Source organism: Emydura macquarii, unplaced genomic scaffold, assembly GCF_026122565.2.
Source record: "Emydura macquarii macquarii isolate MOO-44397 ecotype Brisbane River unplaced genomic scaffold, CSIRO-AGI_Emac_v2 contig_1146, whole genome shotgun sequence".
Taxonomy (NCBI): domain Eukaryota; kingdom Metazoa; phylum Chordata; order Testudines; family Chelidae; genus Emydura; species Emydura macquarii.
Genome location: NW_027131283.1, coordinates 13,427,383 through 13,450,141, shown reverse-complemented (window position 1 = coordinate 13,450,141; position 22,759 = coordinate 13,427,383). Strand labels below are relative to the sequence as shown.

General features: G+C 40.1%; 1 protein-coding gene across 3 annotated transcripts in view; it reads left to right on the top strand.

Moving 5' to 3' along the window:
• Window positions 1-22,759, top strand: part of CEP85L (centrosomal protein 85 like) — a 153,010-nt gene that overhangs the window by 104,519 nt on the left and 25,732 nt on the right. For all 3 annotated transcript variants that reach the window (XM_067546649.1, XM_067546650.1, XM_067546651.1), the window contains 2 exons: window positions 5,842-5,963; window positions 22,419-22,536. In XM_067546649.1, coding sequence (XP_067402750.1) covers window positions 5,842-5,963; window positions 22,419-22,536 — 240 coding nt within the window. The remainder of the gene's footprint in view (window positions 1-5,841; window positions 5,964-22,418; window positions 22,537-22,759) is intronic.

Here is a 22,759-nt window from a genome sequence, read left to right as displayed (position 1 = left end):
ATATTAAACAACCATACAATGGAATGCAAGAATATAGGTCCACTTAATAGAGTAGAGGCAAATTTTTACCAACATTACAAAGCAGAACAACTATTTATCATTACTAAATCTAAACAAAAACTACAAAGAGAGGACAAGAGGGAGGAAGAATACTTACAATATTTTTGTGCTACTTTCTAAATATATCACTGTAGAATCTGTTATGTACAGTCATAGGAGACTAGTGCTCAAAAAAATGAAACCTTTAAACTGAAAAAGGAAACTTGTGCTATATTGTTTTTTGGCAACTTTAGATTCCAAATGGCCATTGCTAATTTTGACTTCTGTGAATTGGGATACCAATTAGTGCAGCTGTAATTCTAGCCTTTTGTTCCACAGAAGTCCCTTGTATGCACATTCATATGGCACAACTGTGGCTATGTATTTTTAAGGTGGACCCTTTTGTAATTACTAGTGGGTGTGTTTTACAGTATATGTGCTTGCTCCTTAAATAGACACTTCATTAGACACAGTGGGGTGGATTCTGCCCTCAGCCATACCCATGGAATCCCAATCATAGACATTGGGAAGGAAAAAGACCTATTAAGTCATCCTCACCATCTCTCTACCAGGACAGGCTTCTTCTCTATTTTCTCTAATGTTTTAGTCCAGAGTAGTTTTAAAAAAAATACTATGTGATTTGGTTTCCATCACTTCCTTTGGGAAACTTTTGCACTACCTATTATGTCTCACTGTCATTAGGTTTTTCCTGGTGTTAGCCTACTTTCCCTTCTACAATTTCATCACACTACTCTTAGTTGTGCATGGTGCGTGCTTCAATTAAATAATTTCCCTCTATCCATGGAAATATTTATAAATTGTCACGTCTCTCCAAATTATGCATGTGATATTTAGCTCTTTTAATCCTTCCTCATAAATCACTCTTTTCAGCTCCCTGATCATTTTTGTTGCTCTTCTCCAAACTCCTACCAGTAGATCAGCATCTTTCTGGTTATGTGGTGCCCAGAATTGAACATGGTATTCCACATGGGTTCACACCAGAGCTGTATGTAAAGAGGCTATCTTCTGCTCTCTCTTCTCCATAATCTGATGATTTTGTGTATGGAGCCCAAAACTGCATTAACCTTTTTTTTTTGCAGCCATGTTATATTGCCAACATGTGTCTAATTTTTGTTGTCCACTTTTAGCCCATGATCTCTCTCATAACTCCTTTCCAGGTTACACCCTCACCTTAAGTATATGTATTTTTCAGTTTGTACTAGGTTGCGTTTTTCCAAGATGAATCTCATTAATTCTTGTTGCTGTTTTTTAATCTTTGATTACTCCCTATTCCGCCTCACTGAATAAAAATATGAAAGAAGAGTAGCCTTAACAGCAGTCTCTGCAGAGCTCCACTAGATACTATTGACCATAGTAGGGTTGAATATTTTTTGCATAGGGTTATAATTTAGGACAAACTGATCCAGAGTGTGCTGGATTTGCAAAGGCATTAACAGATTTTTACCACACCTTAGGGTTTGTCTGCACAGGGCATACACTACAGGGATGTGATTTTCATGTTGCGTATTAACTGGCCCAAATTGGTCTTGCTGGTATGAATTAAAAGTTCCCTAGTGCACATTTATATGGTGCTGTTTTGAAATATTAGTGAAGAGTGGTGGCACAGGCCTCAACTCGGACAGTACAAACACAGGATTCTGAGTACGTACTTGAATTGCTAGAACATGCTACCATATCTACACTGTTAATTTTAGCAGCGCTAGTGCTGGTAAAGCCAGTGTAGGTATGTCTACTTGAGCTACAATCACACCTTGGATTGCAGTGTAGACATACCCCTGGTCTTTCTCGTTAAGAATTTAACAACTCATATGTTGCTGAGTGGTGGCTCTCTTATCCTTGTATAGCAAAGGTACTGGGTACAGTGAAATAGTAAGTGGTTAGAACGCAGACACTGCAAGTCAGGATTTCTGCGTTCTATTCCTAGTTCTGTCACTGACTTCCTGTGTGACCTTGGGTAAGTCTCTGAACTTCTCTGTGCTTCATTTTACCCATCAGTGAAATAGGTCTAAAACTTCCCTACATTACAGGAGGAGAGAACAAAAGTGTCTCTGTGCAGTAGTAGAGCTTTCGGCTTTGCCCCCCTGCCCTCTAAACCTTTTAGATTAATCTGGGAACTGCTGTGAAGCTGAGGTGCACGTCACACAGCTTTGTGGTTTCTCCTTCCTCCTATCTCCTTCACTGCCACCTCCTTCCCAAAATGAAGAAAAATCCTGCTACTCTTGTACAGCAGAGCTACACGGGTTCCATTAGCTCTTATGTGATAATTTCTTTAAACGATGTTGTTAAAGTGTGGGTTTTTGAAATAGCTGATTGGACTGCAAGCCAATTGGTCAGAAGTGTCATTAACTCAAACTAGATGATTTTTGACTTCTTGCTGGTAGTGAGGAATGGTGATAGGCATCTGGAAACTTGATTGTTGTAAAGGAGAAGTTGATATATTTTAATAACTTTCAAGGATGAATCTCTTAATCATTTATTTTAACTTCTTTTCAACATAGGTCCTCAGCATTTTGGCCCCATCTAACTATATGTGCTGAGCTACTGAATGCTTTCTGAGGCAAAAAGTGCAAGCAAGTTTGGAGAAGAGGTTTTAATATCGTCATTGAAAATTGGACCTCAAATACTATTTGGTTAAATTATCTGAATATTAGTATCTTGGAATCTAGATAAAAATCCTTTTCCCACTGTTAGGAAACATGATGGTATCAGTCAGTAATTTGTGTCCCAGCAATAAATATTTACATATAAGCCAGTACAGCAAAGATTTTTTTTCCCAGCAGCTAGCTGTGTCTCAGCAGTGACTTGAAGGCTTGGCAGGTCCAGAAGGTCCAGGCCCCAAGCCCTTGTTCAAAAACAAGCCAGTCCGTGTTTCAGATGGAAAACATCTGTTTTAACTGAACAGATGTTTTCAATCTGAATTAGTTATGCTTGGGAGAGGTGCCAGCCAGCAAAAATAGTCATGTTTTCTAGGGCAGTTGGAAAAGAATGTTGTGTGTTTCAGATTGGCATCTCCTCTAGATGCAGTGGAGTGTGATAGTGTTTGAAGTGGAACGTGTTGTTGGCTTTACTGCATGTGCTCTTAAAGACAAACTGTATTCCCATTACATGATTTGATGGCTTGAAGGGCCAAAAGTTCTCAAATGTAATTGGACCACCTGTGTTTTTTATCATCGCACAATTCAAACTATTTAGAAAGCTGTTGGGAGTACTCAACACCATGTGCTCTAAATGAGTGAAGTGAGCCTTTGTTATTCTGGGCACTACTGAAGTATTTATAGCACAAAACCAAAAGGATACAAGAAATAGAAAAATAATTTGTCAGTTTGGAATGACCAGTAAAAACACTTAAGTCTGATAGGTTTCATATAAAATTATGATGCTCTCTAAACATTGTGCATTCTATGGGAATGGATATGTTCCAATAACAAAAAGTTTGTCTATGAGAGTCGCCTCAATAGACTTAAGTACTGTATATACATATTTTGATCCCATTCCCATCATAGAGCAAGTTTTTGGCAAATTATTTATCATATGTTTAACTTTCAAATGTGTGTTGGCTTGTTTTCAAGTGGCATTGACATGTCACTGACAATGCTGCACATAGTCGTTTTATTGTATGAAGCAGATTTTTAGTGTTTTTTGTTTTATTGCATAGTACTAAGTCTGTTTTTTAAACCTGTTTTTGCAGTGGATTTATTTAGTGGACTTGTTATGAAATATTCAGCTAGAAAAACATATAGAGGCTTCCATATAGTTTTCAATCACTGACTTTAATCTGTGCCCCCTCCCCCCTCTTTTTTTAGTTAATTTTCTAAAGACTAGGGAGTTTCACACTTTGTAGCTTGTGTAAACTAAGCTCATTGCACATACCAGGTGCTCCTTGCATTTTTCCATTCCTGTCCCTCAAAGTCCCTGTGTGCCAACCTCCTATCCCCCTCTTTTCAGGACTCCCTACAATGCTCCCATACCAGGATCCATCATCCCTCCCCCATAACAGCATTTCTGTGTGCACCTCCATCCTTGCTCCCCACATGCCTTCCATTTCCCTCCTATGCCAGGGGCTTGAGTGCTGCTTTCTCCCAGAGGCCTCCAGTCTTCCCCCACCCCCAATCCCCCATGGCAGAGACTGTGTGAATCTTCATTAACCCTTAACTTCTTCCTGCTCATACCAGAATCCCCTCACATCCCTTGCCTATCAGGAATTCTCCCTGTATGCCCCCTCCACCATTCTTCTTTTTTTCTCTTTGGGAAAGGAGTCATTCAGGATATCATCCTGTTACACTCCTGGGAGGATGAGCAGATAGGAGATGGGAGCATTGTTATGCTGCGAAGTGTTAATAGGTGCCATGGATCACTTCTTTGATCTATAGAGGACTGGAGAGGTGCTTTAGGCTTTGTGGGCTAAAGAGCTGGCAGAGACTTCATATGCCCCCTTTTCTGTTTTCAGATTTCCACCCAGATCAATAGGATTCTGGTCATTGGTGCCTAGAACGTTCCTTGAAATTTTGGACTCTATCGGATGTGACATTCAAAAGTTATCGCATTACAGATAGACTGACAAACAGAAATGACATTGAGTTAGGTGTAAGGACTTCTAAAATTGGCCAACATTTTATTCTCATTGGTCAGTCTAAGAGCCAGAACACTCCTTGTGCAAGCAACTTATGCCGCTCAGTGGGAGACTGACTCGATAGTCTGGCTGTTAGGGCATTCCCTGGGATGAGGGAGAGTCAGATCAAGTCTCTGCTTCAGGGAATATTTAACTATTTATACAAATTATACAGCTTCATTAGGAGAGATTGAGAGACACCCCAGAATTCTCAATAACCTGGGACTTAGGGCATTCACCTGGGATGCAGGAGACCTGGGTTCCAGCCCCTGCTCCAAAGCAGACCGTGTGGGAATTCAAACCCGGCTCTCCCACCTCTCCCATAGGAGTGCCCTAGCCACTAGGGCTATTGGGTATGCTGGGACAACACACACTTATGCCTGTCTTCCCCCATTCTCAACATGCACATTGCCGCAGCCCCAAAAATTCCCAAGCAGCTCACCCCCAGCTGTATTTTGTGTATTTTGGGCATGCTCAGAGCATGGCTGGCATTGGCCCTGCTGGGGAGATAGGTAGGGGAATGCCAGGGCTTACGCTGAGCTAGGGCTCCGAGCAGCTCGTTGGCTGTGGGGCAGCATCAGGACTAAGGCAGCTTTTTGTGCATGTACCCCGGAGGGAACCGCTGGGTGCCTACAGAGTCAGGTGGCAGCTGAGCAGTGATTTTGTGAGTGTCAGTGGTGCCTAAATGTTGAAGTTAGGCAGCTACAGATGCAGTTAGGAACATAAGTATCTTTGTGAACTAGTGCTGAGTGCTCTAATACCATCAGGAATTTTTTTGATTCTGCTAAAAGAAACTGCAATGAGTGTGTAAAATGTGTATTAACACACAGTAATATTTTTCTTAACCACATCATATTTGACCTCACCATGGCCTTTTTCCTCCAGCTCTTGTTTCAGAAGATATTTCCTTAAAAATACTTTCTGAGTACTCTAAGATGACTTTAAAAATGGTACCTTTTGGATCCAAGTTCCTTTGCTTTTTAAAAAAATACTAACTTTACTGTATGCCTAATTCTTTTACTTAAAGGAAAATTGAGGAAACTGCAAAACTAAATACAAGAATGTCTTATGCTTCAGAAAGAAGAACTTTACACTTGAAACTCATAGAACATGGAAAAAATTCCTTAGAATAACTGTTCTTTGAAACTAATCTATAATTTTTTTTAATGCAGCTTCTGACTGGATCGTCTCGTCAAGGTTACCCTGGAACAGGCTATCAGGATTTCAGTAATTGGGAATCCCTTATGAAAATCAAAGAAGGGTTGCTAAGACAGAAAGAGATTGTGATTGATCGGTGAGTAATCCTTTCTTGCCTTCAACTGTGGTGTTAAATAATAGATCAGACTATTGACATAGAAACTACTATAGATGTTGACTTTCAAAATGACCTGGTTCAAAGGATTTTGTGTCTCAGACCTGCAAAGACTTATGCACTAGTCAAAGAAACTAGTCAGTGCGTGTAGTTAAGCGTGTATGTGTCTTTGTAGGATCAGGGACTTAGTGTGATTTGTCTTTTCACTGACACCAGTCTAGAGAAGGGCGCATGAGACCAGTGCCTAGAACTGTTGCCCCTAAGATTACAAAAAACAAATCTTTAAGAAACTGGCTGGCTGTAAAACTTTAATTTTCCTTTTTCAGCCTGTACAATTCCTTGAAAGTGACTTGGAAGACAAGAATTCATTATTTGTAACCTCTCATGAAAAATTTAAGGAGGATGGATGCTACAATTGTTCCATGATATATTTGAACCCAGGTGTTAAAGATGTGAGAAATTGGCACCATAGAGGCATACGATTGGTAAAAATGCATTCAAAGCTTCCTATGAGTTACTCAGAGAGTGATAAATCTGGAATAAAAGTCTAGATAAACACTTCCTTTTGTAATCTGTGGTATGAAACAATCAGAAGTGGACGTTAGAGAGACAGGGTGGGTGAGGTAATACCTTTTATTGGACCAACATCTGTTGGTGAGAGAGACAAGCTTTGGAGCTTACACAGCTCTTTGGGTCTGAGAGACTAAAGGCCTGGTCTGCACAATATGATTAGGTCGGTGTAAGCTGCCTTGCATCGACTTAGCTGTGGAGATGTTTTCACTTAAATCTGGCTCCCGCTATCGTAAGTGCCTCTCTTTGCCGATTTAGGAATCACCACTTCCCCAAGTGGCGGAGAATCACGGTTGATGTAATTAGGTTGATGCACTGTCAGTGTCAACACTGTGTTGCTTACACTGACTGTTACTGGCTTTCAGGAGCTATCCCACAGTGCCCCACACTGACAATACAATTGATACAAACGCTCCTGTGAAGACGCGAAGCGCCGACACAAAGAGCCAAGTGTGCGTGCATATAAGCGATTTAATAACTGTGGTGGCTGAATGCCAACGTAATTAGATCGACATAATGTAGTGTAGACATGGGCTAACTCAAACTGTGTCACTACTAAATAAAAGGTTTGAACAGATTGTTTAGTGTAAATAGTTCACACATTTCAAGGGACCATACAAGGTAAAGTGGCCTGTTAACACCCTTCCAGTCATAGAGAAGAAAAAGGAGTGGGGACGCAGCTGGAGTGTGGGGGGGAGGGTTTTTTATTGAGTTGCAGGTTGTTGTAATAAGCCATAAATCCAAAGTCTCTATTCAGTCTATGATTTTTTTAGTGTCTAGCAAAGTTATGAATTTAAGATCCCAGGCTCATCATTTGAAAGTGTTGTGCAGGTTGTGAGGATGAGAACTGATAGTTCAGATAGAAAGTGATCACTTTGTGAAAAGTGTTCACCCACAGATGATATGGTTGTTCTTTGCCTTATCATTTTCCTGAATGAGTTCATTCGAGAGTGTAATGATTGTTTGGTTTGACAGAGTTTGGTTTCAGCAGAGTTGCTGCTGGAGCATTTAGTGCCCTGGATGAGAGGTACATGACATGTTATGATAGGCATGTGTAGGACCCATGGATCTTGAAAGGTTTGTTGGGGGGTGGAGAGGGAGGGATATTGTTGTTTGCAGCAGTGGCGAGCTGTCTGCAAGTTTTGCATCTGTTGTTCTGGCAGGGTCTGGTGCGGCTTTGGGTCGGTGTGCAGGCAATCTGCAGTTGAATGTTACCTTCTGGGTTTGTAGCACTTTCTGAAGTTTTGATGTTTGGCCAAATGAACCTCTGAGGGAGAAAATATGCTTTGAGTGAAAAATCTAAGTTTTATGAGGCTCACATTCCAGGAACAGATGTGCGCCCGAGTCACGAAGTTTGGATCTGAATGTTGAAGAGCATTTGGATACTTGGAGTTTGGTTTGTGTCTATCGCTAATAATTCAGGTTAAGATTTTGTCACAGTTATTTTTAGTAAAAGTCACAGACAGGTCGTGGGCAATAAATTAAAATTCACCGGAGCCCAGGACCTATCTGTGACTTTTACTAAAAATAACCAGAGGAGGGTTGAGTAGGGAGGGGGGGGGTTGGAGCCCCATGGGGGGAGGGATGACGGTCAGCCTGAGCCCTGCTGCCGGAGGGTCACAAACCCAGCCTGGCTGAAGTTGCAGGGGAAGATAGACAGAGTGCACAGCTGCAGGGGGAGGGGGGAAGGCCGAGGGGCTCACAGCCCTGGCTCCAGCCACTGTGGGGGGGAGGGGGGTGCACAGCCCCGGCCCGCTTACAATGATGATAGCAAAGTCTGACTCTCAGCACTTTTACCTCCATAGCAGTGTGTTTGGTTTAGTTCTCTTCCTATATGTTCTATTTGCACTGATGATGGGAACTACAGGTCCTTGTGCATCTCTCAGAAAAGTCTCTTACATGGTTTCCTTTTCATTCAACTAAATGTGGTAGAATGCATAATAGAAGCTATTAAAGGCACACCAAAAAAAAACGTTAGTGACCCTACATTTATTTGCTTTAAGTAGACACTCAACACTAGTGCTAAGCATACAGTGAATTACCATCATGTAGCTTAATAATAAAATGCAGGAAGGATTTCCTCTTCAGTAGACATTCTTCATTTTGGCAAAGTGCTTGTTTTAAAAATAATAATTTAAAGGTTGTGTTAAAGAATAGTCTAACACTTATATTATGTGAGAAGTTTGTTGAGTATTTAAAATAGGTTTTCTTGTAACTGTTTTTAAAAAATGTAAACCCTGTTTTTTTACAACTAACAAGAAATGTATGTAACTTTGTTGGCTCCTTTAACGCAGAAAACAAGTTTAGGTTCCTGTTTCATAGTGCAGAAATATGGCACTATTGATCATGTTTTATGATCAATGATGTTTTATGCTAGATCTGATATCCAGTGAGGCTCCTTTTTGTTCATAATCTTTAACTCTTATACATAATCTTTCATCCACACATTTCAAAGCACTTGCAAAGGTAGAATTATCCTGATTTTGCCTGTTGGGAAACTAAGGCAAAGAGGGACGTAAGGAGTCCAGGGTAGAGTTAGGAATAGACCCTAGATCTCCTGACAGTCCTATATTCTTCTGCCTATCTGACCGTACGTCTAGCTCCTTTTTGGAAGGCTGTGTGTACACTGGGGGTGTGTGTGTGTATTTTTTTTTTTTTTTTTTTTTTTTTTTTTAAAGAATCTCAGCATTGCTAGGGCTGGTGCTATATTGCCAAATTGACTACAGTTCAAGTTGATCCTTAAATTGCAGGCTGTCTGTTTAGGGAAAGGGAGGAAAAGCTCATTTTGTTACCTTAAGTTTTGATTATAGATGCTTGGGGAAGACAGCTGTATTGTTTTATGGAGGCCTATATGGTTGTTGAGGTCTCTCTTTAAACAGTGGTTGACATTGAGCTGATGTAAAAATCAAGTTAGTAACAAACTGATAAACTAGTTTTGCTGGTATTGTCAAGTTAATACGAAAGCTTTTCTTAGAACATCTCTTCCCCCATCTATCTGGAAATCAGAGTAATGCTGTAGTGCTGACTTTGTTTTTGCCTGGTGCTCTCATCCATCCCACCTGTTTCCTGCTGCCCACATGCAGGACATAGCCAGATAAAGAGGAGCATGACTGGGACATATCTCTGCTACATAATCACTGGCTACTGTTTCAGCCTTTGGCACATTAGTAACAGAGTAAGTTGTTTTTTAAATGTTGCACTTACATTGTTCTAACATGGAACAACAATTGATCCTACATACACACACTGATCTAGAATTGGGAGAGAGAAATCATCTTTGCACTCCCACCCACACCTACAGCATGTCCACTTTGGCCTAATGATGTGCAGACAATGGATGTTTTATATTTAAAATCACCTTGGATCATTCAACATTACCTTACTGTAGAAAAAATCTGCCATCTCCTACTTAAGAAGGAGCAAAAAACAAACCCCTTTGGTTTGGAAAGCTGGACAGACATCTTTTTCTGTGTCTTAAGCATTTGAAACCTAGTAAAAGCTGGATAGCTGCAATTAAAGTAGTTTTCAAGTTGTCTTAAAAATACTTCAGTGAATAGTGCTCAGTGTGCACTTTGGTAGTTTTTTGTCAGTAGAAAGCCAAAGATTTGAGTAGAGTAAAGAAACCCACCCGTTTCCATTTGTAAACGGAAACATTGCTTCACTTTTTATTCCACTTACCCTGTTGAGCAGCAAATATACTAAAGAGTAGTTCACAATCAGTTACATCCTTCTACAGATCAGCTTGAAAGCTGAGCACATATGAACACAATAGTATAAATAAGTAGAGTAAAAGGCAGTTTTTTTCATTTGGGGGTTTTGAAACGCTACTGTACTCACAAAAAATATTTCTTAATGCATCAGAGACTAAGATCAGTTTTTATTCAACCATGAGGACAGAGTAAAAACCGGTCTAGATCCACCCTTTCTTCTGGGGAAAATGCATGAGAGGGTATGGATGTGCACACACATGACCAGTGAGAGACATGTGCATGGTCTTTCCCCTCCATGCACAGATTCATGAGGAACGATCAAGCACTGAGTAAGGATGTTAGGATTTGCCCAACAAGCAGAAATGCTGCTGCTGTTGTAATGTTTACAAGCTAAATGCTCTACTGCACACAGTCCAAAGTAGCTTGAAAATATAGCCAAACCTGGATTGTTCTCATTTTATTGTATTATTTCTCAAGGATTTTATTTTGAAATGTGACATCACCTTATTTTCAACACTAGAGGGAGCAGCGAGTTCTTGTATTGATTTGGTAAATGCCAATGTCACATTTGAGTTCTGTATGCTCCTGTTTTCTTTGTATGTTAAAAATGTTTAACAAAATTATAACCTGGTTTTATAATATTTGGAGTGGTTCTGAACTTGACCAACCATTACATCCTACGCATTTGCAATACAAAGTTAGGCAATGCTGGCACTATTTATTTGGCAGGAATTATGTGTAACGGTTGTGTGAATAAATGCCAAATATCTGAACATATGACATAAGCTACTGAAAATAACATTGCACTCAGTAATGATTGCAGTGTTCTCTTCCAAACAGCTTAGAGGCACCCAAACAGCTTTTTAAGGAAAGGTAAATGTAAAGGTTAGTTTTGTTCCTCAGGGCATAATCATGTTTAGATTTGTAGAACAGCTGCTAAATCATTGACTTCATAACCTTAGCTGAATTGTGTTTAGAGCTTTCGTATAGATGGTTGAATGAGATCAATTTTCTTTCCTTTTGTCAAATTATTTTGTCTCGATTTGTTGACATCGTATTGTGTGTAATTAGATCATGTACATGTTACTGCCGGAATCCATTATTCGGTGCTTAATTGTAGCTCTTTTGATTTGAGTATTTGGTTATGGCCTATAGTATTACTGTATGCATAGAAATGGCATTTTGAAACAGTAATTTTTGCAGAGATTTGAGAAAGGGATGGTAGTGAATTTATGAATGGCCTATTAAGAGCCATATATTCTTCTAGATATGAATGTTCAACTCTGTGACATAAGTGGGAGTTACATGCATTAGATCAAGACCAGTATATTTATGGCCCATGGGGAGCATGCTATAAAATTCTACTCACCCACACAATCGGAATAATACATTTTTGGAGAGCAGTTGTGTAAAATATAATTAGCTTTTTCCTTATCATGGATCATCTTGGTAAAAGGTGGGTGTGAGGGTTTTGTACCTTGCCTAGTAAATTTCCATGGAGATTTTTGTCATTTAAAATAAAAAAATCTTGTAAGCACAACCTTTCCACAAGTGCCTACAACTTATATCAATACAACAGAAATGAAGCTATATTTTCACTAGGTTTTCATAGGCTACATACTAGATTTAAACTTGGCATTAGATTTGAAGTATGCTATATCTTTTTTAAAATACTCTAGTTTTTTAGCACAAAACTAAAGTGAAACAGCACTGCTCACACTTGCAGAGATTCTGCACTCTTCTTTTAAAAAACTACAAAATTCCCACAACATAGTGGAGAATCCAGCCCTTTTTTTGGAGCAGATAACTGTGTATATTCCTCCCTTTTCACCTTCTCTATATGCCCTTATAGTAGTGATAGCCATTTGATAAATAGCAAAGTCATGTGGTAAAAAATAGTTGTATACAGTTTTGACTGCCTCACCTGCACTCTCACCACTAGCCCATCTCCCTTCGGCCTTATTCTAACACTTCAAATTTCTAGGCAGCTTCAAAAAGCAGCCACATAAAAAATAAAAAACATTCCAGATAAATGTTTCTTCCTAACTTCCAAATGTGGTATTTCTTTCTCCATGCCAAAATTAAATTCTCCAAAGGCCCAGGAAAGAGCAGTTTGAATCAATGGCAGTTTTAAGGTAAGAGGACCATCTCCACTCCCATCCCTTACAAGTGATCAGATTTGGGGTTTGGTTCTTGGAGGTCCTTAAAAGACATGATGCTTTTGTATCTGGAAAACTTACTTGACATCATTTTTAGAACTTTCTAGAAAGTATTGCTTACCATTTTTCTCTCCCTCAGTGATCTGTGCATTTGCACTCATTGTCCTAAGAGAACCTGGCTTTACCAGCACAGGGGTATGAAAAATAGCATCCATTTTTTTTTATATCTGTAATGGTGTCTCTGAAATAGGGAGGTGATACAGAATATTTGAAGACATGGTGTGAAATAAAGGATATTGGCACTCATTTGGAATGACCTTCATAATTCACTCATGGCTTTATCATTCATGAGTAATGAGACCATGTTATGCTATCATGTATATCTTGATCCTGATGGGGGGGCCTTTGTGTTCTATCCCAATACAACAATAAATAATAATATAATGCATCTGTTTCTCAGTAACTGGTGACATTCCAGTTGTCATTTGATCTGTTATAAAACTGGTAATATTCCTGTCTGATGGATAAAGCTCCTGTTCCTTAGTTTTGAAGTTCTCTAAGGTACTGGACTTTAAACCTGGCACTGGCATAGAACTGAATGTTCCCATGAAAAGACTCAGAGGAGCATAAGTTTGAAAGTGAAGAAAGAAATGTTTCTTTGGGAGGCTGATTTAAAAGAACAAAATACCCATTCTGCCAGCTCTTTGAAACTATTAGTAACGTTAGAACATCTCCCTCGGGATTTAGATTAGGGGGTGAGAGAGCAGGTGAGCTGATCAAAGGTGCATGATGAATGCAATTTATTACATGGATATCGCCACCAGTTATGGGGCTGCGTACATGCTCTATGTGCATACGTGTATACATGTAAAAGGTGTGTGGCTATAGTTAGTCAGCCTTGAGCAGACCGGTTTGTTTTGAACGTGAGAAAGCAACATCAATGTCCATTCTGTCCTCCTAGCATTTTGGGAGAGAGTCAGAAAGAATTTTTGTCTTAAACAGCCTGTTTATTAACGTCGTTGGTCACTGGAGACAATCCAAGATCTTTCTCATCCTGATGAATTCCATTCTGAAAATGCTGTGCTGTGCCCTTTGTGCTATATTGAATGTTGGCTATTAATGTGAGATTTTCCAATGAGGTCTTTATTTGAGCAAAAGAGGTGAGGTGCAAATGAAGTGCAAAATCAGCATCCCCCCCACATGTGTCTTCTATAACTCTAGCTGTCCTTTACTGTTCTCCATATTAATTAAACAGGCATACGAGACTAGATTATTCCCTATAGGCTCTAGTATGCCTATTAGGCAGAGTCACACCAGACATTTTGTTAGATGCGGGGACTGTGCCTGCTGTTCAGTATTTTCATGGGGAGTGGCATGCTACCCTTTGCATGTCAGGCCTGCTTTGTAGACGGGTTCAAGAGGAATGATGTATGCATTGAGAAGGAAGGGTCCCTGCCATTTCCAGAGTCCCTGCACTCCAGGTAGGCTCTTACTTGAGGGGCATAAGAGAAGATCCTGTGTTACCTCGCACATATACACAGCTCCTGTGCACCTGCATAAAGTGAAAGGATTGTCAGAATCTGGCTCTAAATTACAATGTCCCTGTAGAGTTAGGCTGCTGTGACTGAGACATGGATTGGCCTAGTATATTAAATATTGTATGCATCTATCATGAGGTGCACCACTCACCTCTGGTGTGGCACCTCCTCCTGGTCACTCTGGGTATTAGCTGTCAGGGCCAAGGCCCCCCTCCATAGTTTGCAGGCTGTTACTCCAACTCTGGTCTGCAGCTCCTCTCACTCAAGGACCCTCAGCATCTCCTTGGTGACTTGGCCTTCCAGCTAGGTCATTCCACATTCCCCCATCCAGGGTACGGTCCATCAGCAATCCTAGGCAGTCTTCCTGTTCACTGCCTCAGTTCTGTTCCACCTCCTCGGAAACCTAGGCCTGCCCTCTTCTCCGGGTTCCAGTTCACAAACCTTTAACTCAGCAGTTCTGGGCTTTCCTCTCTCTGCCGTCACTGCTCCTTTCCTGGACTACTTCCTGCCACTCTGATTCCCCTTCTCTCTCTGGGCATACCAGCTCCAAATCTTCTCCCTCCTCTTCCCAGGGAGGGACTACCGTTTTCCAACCGCCCCTGTCTGTTGCCACCTACCTGGCTTTATAGGCCCTGCCTGTTCCTGCATTAGTGGCTCCTAACCACTGATGCATCCCTCGTAGGCTGAGATGTGCATCTCAATGGCAATACAATTCAGGACAAATGGCTCTCAAATGAGGTGTGCCTACACATCAATCTGCTTGGACTCAGAGCAGTCAGAAATGCATGTGTGCACTTCCTACCACTAATGAAAGGTGCACACCCAATGGTCATGACAGACAACATGGCCTGCATGTATTATATAAACCAACAGGGAAGGGCCACATTATACTCCCTATGCTTGGAAGCAATGAAGTTATGGACATGGTGTATAGCTCACAATGTATAGATAGCAGCAGCTTGCCTACCAGGGATATACAATACAACAGCAGACAGTTTGAGCTGCAGATTCACTCACGACCGCGATTGGGAGTTAGATTTGACGACACTCCACAATATATTCCAATTGTGTGGGTCTCCAACATTGGATCTGTTCACCACCTACCAGAAGAGAAAATGTTCACAGCACTGTTCAAGAGTGGGAATTGGCCACCACTCCAAGGGGGTTGCGCTCCTGCTTCCGTGGGACCAAAGCCTATTATAAGCCTTTTCCCCATTCCCTGTACTATTGAAAGTCCTACTGAAAATAAAAAGGGAAACAGCAACTGTCGTACTGATCACTCCTACGTGACCCACGCAAACATGATATCCTCTTTACCTGTTACAGCTGGTGCTTTGCCCACCAATGACTCTCCTGACCACTCCAGGTCTTCCATCACAGGACAAGGGTACTCTCTCCATCCCAATCTACAGGCCCTTCAGCTCAAAGCGTGGCTTCTTCGTGGTTCCAGCACATAGAGACATCCTGTTCAGAGGAAGTGCAGGAAGTGTTGTTACACAGCAGAAAAGGGAGTACACGCCGTACCTATTTGCAGAAGAAATGGAAGTGATTACAAGTGTAATGCCAGCCCAAAGGTATTACCCCAGATGCATCCACCTTACCTATAACCCTAGAGTACATGCTAGCCCTCAAGAAATCAGGGTTCTCTGTGAGCTCACTTAAAGTACTCTTGGCTATAATCTCAACCTTCCACCAGTGGAAGGATATGCAATCTTCTATCATCCAACCAAGAAGAGGTTCCTCAAGGGCATAGTGAACCTCTTCCCACAGCCCAGACTCCTTGCCCTCAGTGGGATCTCAATCTGGTGCTAAAAGGACTCGCTAGACTGCCATTTGAACCCATGGCAACGTGTTCTTTAGCATACCTGTCCATGAAAACGGCGTTCCTCATTGCCGTTACCTTAGCAAGACAAATAGGGGAAATAGCAGCTCTGATGGTGCATCCCCCCTTCCCTGACAAGGTCACTTCGACCACGTCTGAAATTCATTCCCAAGGTGACTTCTGTAATTCATATGAACCAGTTTATTCAGCTTTCAGCCTTCTATCCCAAACCATATCAGGATAATAAAGAAGCCATGCTCCATATGCTTGATGTAAGGAGAGCTTTGGCCATCTACCTGGATAGGATGAAGGCATTAGGAGAAGTCTGAGGGATTTTCTAATTTATTGCTAATAGGTTTAAGGGAACAGCTGTCTCAGCCCAAAGGCTGTCCAAATGGGTTTCAGGATGCAACAAACCCTGTTACCAACTGCGTAATGCAACACTCCCACCTGCAATATGCACACACTCTATTAAGGTCAGTCTCCTTGTCAGTTGCCTTCTTGAGAGGCTTCCCAATATCAAAAATATGTAGAGCACTACCTGGTCATCTGCACATACATTCGCAGAACACTGTGCCATTCTGGGGGATTCAGCCGCACATGCCAAGTTTGGTGTCACAGTGCTATCATCCAGAACATGACTGACTCCTGAGCCCTAGCCTCTAGTAGTGGGTACTGCTTGGGAGCCACCTACAGTGGGGCACCCATAGGGACACTACAAGAAGTTGCACACTTTGTGCAGTAACATTGGTTTTTCGAGAGGTATGTCCCTTTTGTGTGCTCCACGACCTGCCGTCCTCCACTCTGCCTCAGAGCTTGATTAGTTAGCTCTGCAGTAGAGAAGGAACTGAGGAGGGATTGCCCACATGCACTACTAGTCTCGTGGCTGGTGGGGAGCAGCCTGTGCACGGGCAGTACAGACTGCTACTAAAAATCTCTGATCAGCAGCACAGGGGTGCAGACACAGCTTCTGTGGAGCACCCATAGTGACACACATCTCGAAGAACCATTGTTACTGCATAAGGTGAATTACTTCTTGCATAGGATGTGAGCATACCTGGGAATAAAGACCATCATAAACCTCACCTCCATCCTTTCCAAGTGCAAGGCACAATTTTTTTAAGCTTGCCGTTGCTAACATGAACATATAGCCATGGGGATACTTTAAAATAAGAACAAAAAACCCTTAAAAACAAATTCCTACCAAAATAAAACACAGCACTTTGCACAAAATTCTTCCCTCAGGGAGAGAGAGCAAATGATACGTGAGAGATGTTAGTCATGTCACTTAATGCACGACTGAGAGGCATCAGTTACTGTGGTGATGACATTAGTACAAGAACCTTTAGAGAACAGAACCAATTCCCACAGAACACCAGCCAATCATTGTGAACCTACATGACCTCGCTCTTACCAGAGATGCCACTGAGCAGAGCTTCAGGCAAAAGGTAAATGGCACCTGGTAAACGAGAACTACTTTGCCAGTGCTGGACTGAGCCTAGAAACATCTGTAGCTCACGGTGCAATCTGCAGATGGCCAAGTTCTGTGGGAGCTGGGAAACATGCTTCCAGAGCTCTGCCCCACGTGAGAACTGGTGGCCCCAGCTCTTGGCTGTTCTGCCTGCTGAAAGCACGAATACTGGCCGAATATAAAGAGATGCAGCTGATCTTTTGAGACGAATCCTCCTCTACCATGTAGTTTGATGCATGTAAGGTAGATTTTGAAGAAGTCTTAATATTGGCCTGTGTGTTAGTGTAGATTAATGAAGACAAGATAGCACTCTGTACAATACAATCTTCAATTTCTGAAACACCTTATTATCTGATATTGGGTTATCTACTTCAATATCCATTAAATGCATTGACTAAATTTGCACAATGAAGATTTTAGATAACATGGACATTTCAGTGTCGCTCATGACATTTGAATAACCATGGTTCTATTGTATAGAATTTAGTAGTATATTTTCTTTATGTAACCGGCATACAATGTAATAAGTAAACTACTACTTCTTTAAGTTGGATTCAAATGCAGTTTTTTGTCAGTCACTTGAGACTTTAAACAGCATCTGGTAGTGTTGGGCTATGTATTATAATAATGTGTCTAGATAAAACCAGGTCTTATATGAACATCCAGTGCTAGTATTGCCCTCCCCTCCACTGTCGGGTACCACTGATCCACAGGAATACAGATATTGTTAAAACCTGAAAGTGGTTTGCAGAAATGAAGGTTGTTTTGGGAAGAAATGGAAAAGAGAACAGGAGATAGACATGCGAATTTTACAAAAGATGGAAATAGAAGGGAACCCATCTCTCCATGAAAAGTATAAAGGTTTACTGTAGATATATCAGGATCTTGCATGTGGCATTTGGGACTTGAGATTCTAATATGTGGGAACAACTGTAGTCTGATGCACACATTGGGTAACCCCTTTGACTTCAGTTGAGTTGCATGCAGGATACATCAAGATAGAATGTGGCCTTTGAGATTTATAATGATGGTTAGCATTTTTTTTAAATGGGGAGTGGGGAGGTAAAGGGATGAACAAAGAGCATATCCTCAGCATATTGATTTGAAATTTTTTAGTAGATCAAGGGAAGAGAAAGATATTACTATAATCAGACTATAACAAGCAGATCACGTCTGAGAACACATTTTAAAATTCATTTTACCCCCAAAAAATGAAACAGCTTCACTGTGGAATTTTTCTATGGGAATTCAGTATGGTATTCTGGGTACAACAGAATCTTTCATCTTCTTAAAAAGAAGCTTCAAAGCTTTCTCTTCTGCTCCTTGATCAGAATTTTATGCCTTGAACAAAAGGTGAAAAGATTTGAGTTGTCTTGCAGACTAAAACCTTTTTGAAAAGCAACCTGAGTGTTATATTTTTATCAATTATTTGGCTACAAAAGTAGAAAGTAATACTCCTTTTAATGAAGCTTTCTTTATAGGTATCACCTTTTTACACACTCCACCCATCCACCCTCTCAAAAGGGTGCTTTTCATTTCTCAGTGTTTGTTTTATATAAAATACATCTTTACTTCCCTTCAATGCAGCTCTTTTAACAGACACGTTAGAGATATGCAAGTCATTTTCTCCCACCTAGGGTGACTAGATGTCCCGATCTTACAGGGACAGTTCCAGTGTTCGGGGCTTTTTCTTATATAAGCGCCTATTATGCCCCACCCCCATTTTGATTTTTCATACTTGCTATCTGGTCACCCTACTGCCACTCCTTTTCTTCAGGCAACCCTGCTGGCATACACAACAAGAAGCCAGGTCTGAGATTTTAAAAAACAAACAAACCAAAAACACTTTTAATTATCTTCTGGTTGACAATAGAGAAACTGAGTTGAAGCAACGAAAAGTCCATCTGTTAAAAAGTATTATTATTGGTATTTTTCTGCTTTCCTATATTCAGTATTGAATTTTGAGATGTGATCTTTCGTGAAAGTATGGTGGCCCTGTATGAGAGAATCTTTTCATTGCAGTTGGACATAAATTTTGGCTATAGCTGGATGAAAAATGCAGATTTTTTTTTTTTTAATTTCACATGTCAAAACGCTAAATTTTTGGAAAAAACATGACCGCAAAAGATCATTGAGTGTTGAGGGCGGCGTGAATTTAATTTTTTTCTTCAAATATTTGTTAATTTCAAAACAAATTTAAACGAGCCTTAGTTTTGGCATTTATAAAGACAGAGGACACTGTTAAAGTGATTAATATTAATGTTGACCGATTCTAATAATGGCTCTGTCTGGAAGGTGAAACTAGCTAGCCGTTTCAAAGTTGGTTAATTTTTTTGGCCTCCCAGTCTTGATATGTACATTTAAACTTTGCTGTTTATCTGCGCAGAGACTTGAAAGAGCCTAAAGAGTTTTGAAAGTGCTAGAATCATTAGCTGAAGACAGGCAGGATGACTGGTATGGTATTTCCACTGCCATGCACAGGCTATATTTGTCAGATCATCTGAACCACTTACACCCAATTTTATTCGATTTTTTTTTTTTTTTAAACAAAGACCTCACAGCCTATGGTTTATATAGTGGATTAGTAGTAACAGGTGTTGGATAACAAAGGATTAAAACTATCCTAGCATATGACAAAATCAGCAATGGAAATGCACATGGTATGAAGTCTTTCATTGTCAGAGAACACCAAAGACTTATAGGATTATATGTATATAGTGAATATATTTCTTTAGTGTTTGTCATTCTTTGTTCATGACTAGCCATCAACTTTCATAATTTTGTTTTTTATGGCCGGAAGTTAGTTTATTGTGAGAGTGTTCATCTTCAGGAAGACAGTTGCACAAGAATTGCATGATCTATGAAAATGTTTCCATGATGTCTTTTGTTGACAAGGTTTTAGGATGGCAGATCATTCTAACTATACTTTGCAGGCTGAACAGAAAAGTATTGAGACAAATTCACTCCACTGTAGTCATTTACACAAGGGATTAATTTGACTCATTTTATTTTCCTGTGAAGATTGTAAAAAGAAAAAAGGGTGGTGTACTTTGAAGTTCAATAATATTTTTAAATGTTCAATTCAACTGTTTGGTTAGTATCTGTTCAGGAATGCAAATTTAAAACAAATATTGAGATATAATCAACCAATAGAGAAAGAGAGTGCAATTACTTCAAGTGATGGTTACTTACATAATTTAAATCAGACTTGGTGAAAATATTTTATTAAAATAAAAATTAAAATACATATCATTCACAGTAATAACTATTCACCTTTTATCATCCCATTCTGACCTCAGATTAAGAGGTCTCCTACTAAATGAGTTTGCTGAGCTTGGTTCTGCCCATGCTTAGTAATTGTGACCAAGAATACAACAGAATTTTATCAAGACCTCATCATCTTTCTCATGGTAGTGCTGTGTGCTCTGTTTCTAGTAAAGATCATATACTCTCCACCTTGTTTTTAAGTAGTAAATCCCTCTTTGATGTGGAATAATTGGGACACGGTCTGCTGATGGCCAGCTGGGTGAATTTTCCCAGCTTCAAAAAAAATTCCCTTTAATTGGGTTTTGTGTGTTTGGCTTTACTTTATTTTTCTCCCATAATTTGTCTTCAGAGGTTCCTTCCCTAACTAATCAAAGGTTCCTTTCCCTAACCAACTTTTCATTATTTTTCATTTTTTGCTACTTCACTTTTATTAAAAACCTACTGATGCTTCTTTGGAATATTTGGAAGACATTCTATTTAGAAACCACTCTGGTTATGCATTATAATTGTTTCTTTAGGCTGTTTGCACAAAGATGGATCTCTTTCCTTAGAAATTAATCTGCTCCTGCTTCTTATCCGCTCTCACCACAGATATAATCTCCACAGAATGTAATTGTGATGTCACAAACAGACTTGTGAATTTAGGTGATGTATAAGCAGCAGCCTCTGCAAATTCCTCCTTGTATAAAAAACCAAAACCAACCAACCAAATAGAAAACAAACCAACCAAAAACACCACAAAACAAGGGGAAAAGGAGGGAAACGGGGAAGAAATACGAAGAATGAGAGAGAGGCAGAATTTTTATTGTTTCTAAATAATGTCCCACCAAGGCATCTGTGTGCCTTCAAGTAGTTTTCACAGACCAGTGTGCCAAAGCTGATTCTAGTCCACCATAGGAAGCTGTGTCTCAGGAAAGAAGTTAGTGAACTTCCTGGGACATATATATCTCCGATGTAACACCACTGACTTGTAAATTGCCTCCAGGCTTGTATTTGGCCCTCTAAGCATAGTAGTTCAAATTCAGTTGTTTTATAAATAGTAGTATAATTTATGCCTCTGGTGTAAATTGGTGGGAAGATTGGTGCAAGTGATGAAATAGTTTAACTTGTACAATGTTGATATCCAGTGCAGTGTAAACTTAAGTGCATGATAGCTTATATGTAAAGCAGTCAGAAGAGGAAGTAGTAAGTGGAAAAAGCAACTAGAAGGAGGGCCTTGGGTTTAACACTGCCAACCTTATTTTATGGTCATGGCTTTTCCTTTTTAACTTTCTTCTGCCCGCCCCCTCTCCCCCCTTGGTGTGTAAATTTCAGTTATGTGAAATAAGTGTGACTTGCAACCAGAGGAGCAAAAGCATGTGTACCAGGAGAAGGTGAGTGTAAAATAAAGTAGGGAGGTCTGTTTATTTTATGCCTTCCTTTCAGTTTGGTTTTCCTGCGTATCTCCTCTACCTCTTTTCTGACCCCTGGTGTAAAGGACATCTCTGTTTGTCAAATTCATCGTGGTCTCAAGACACACTTCCACAGGAGTTCCACTTGGGCACTCCAGACTGAATTTTTAGCTCATTTTGTATACACTTTAATGGGGAATACATGTGGCCATGTATCTTAGCAGAAGTCTGTATTTCATAGCCTAGTGGGCCTCCAATTCTGGCCTTAAACTGGATTAATTTCAGATATGCTGCAATGGGAAATCCCAGGGTTACTGTAGATTTAGAATGGTGAAACATCTAACTTTGGCCAAGTGGAGCCTAGAGTTTTCTCTTTCACATGCTCAAAGTACATTTTAGGTTGTTCTTTATTGCTACAGTGATTTGAAGCATAAATCTTCAACATTCATGGTTTCCTCTCCTGCTTCCCATCCCTCCCCCTCAAACTAATCTGACTTTATGTATTACAGGCAGAAGCAACAAATTAACAGTTTACATCAGAAGATAAGGGAGAATGAATTACGGGCTCAACATGCCAGGTTGAGCCATCTTGTGAACTGTGAAGAATCTTACATGACTAATTTACAGGTAGGATGATTATTTTTATTTAAATATTTTAGTGTATTAACCGAATGCATCAGAAATTCCTGAGGGCATGTTCACAATTCATTGCAAGCCAAAAAGTAAAGCAGTTTAAATTTTCGTTGTCCGTAAAATTGCCTAATACTCATACTTTGCATACATTTCATAAACTTTTTTATGTTAAAATGTACTTTCCCTCAGTAATTCCAGAAGTGTTTGCAAGTCTTAA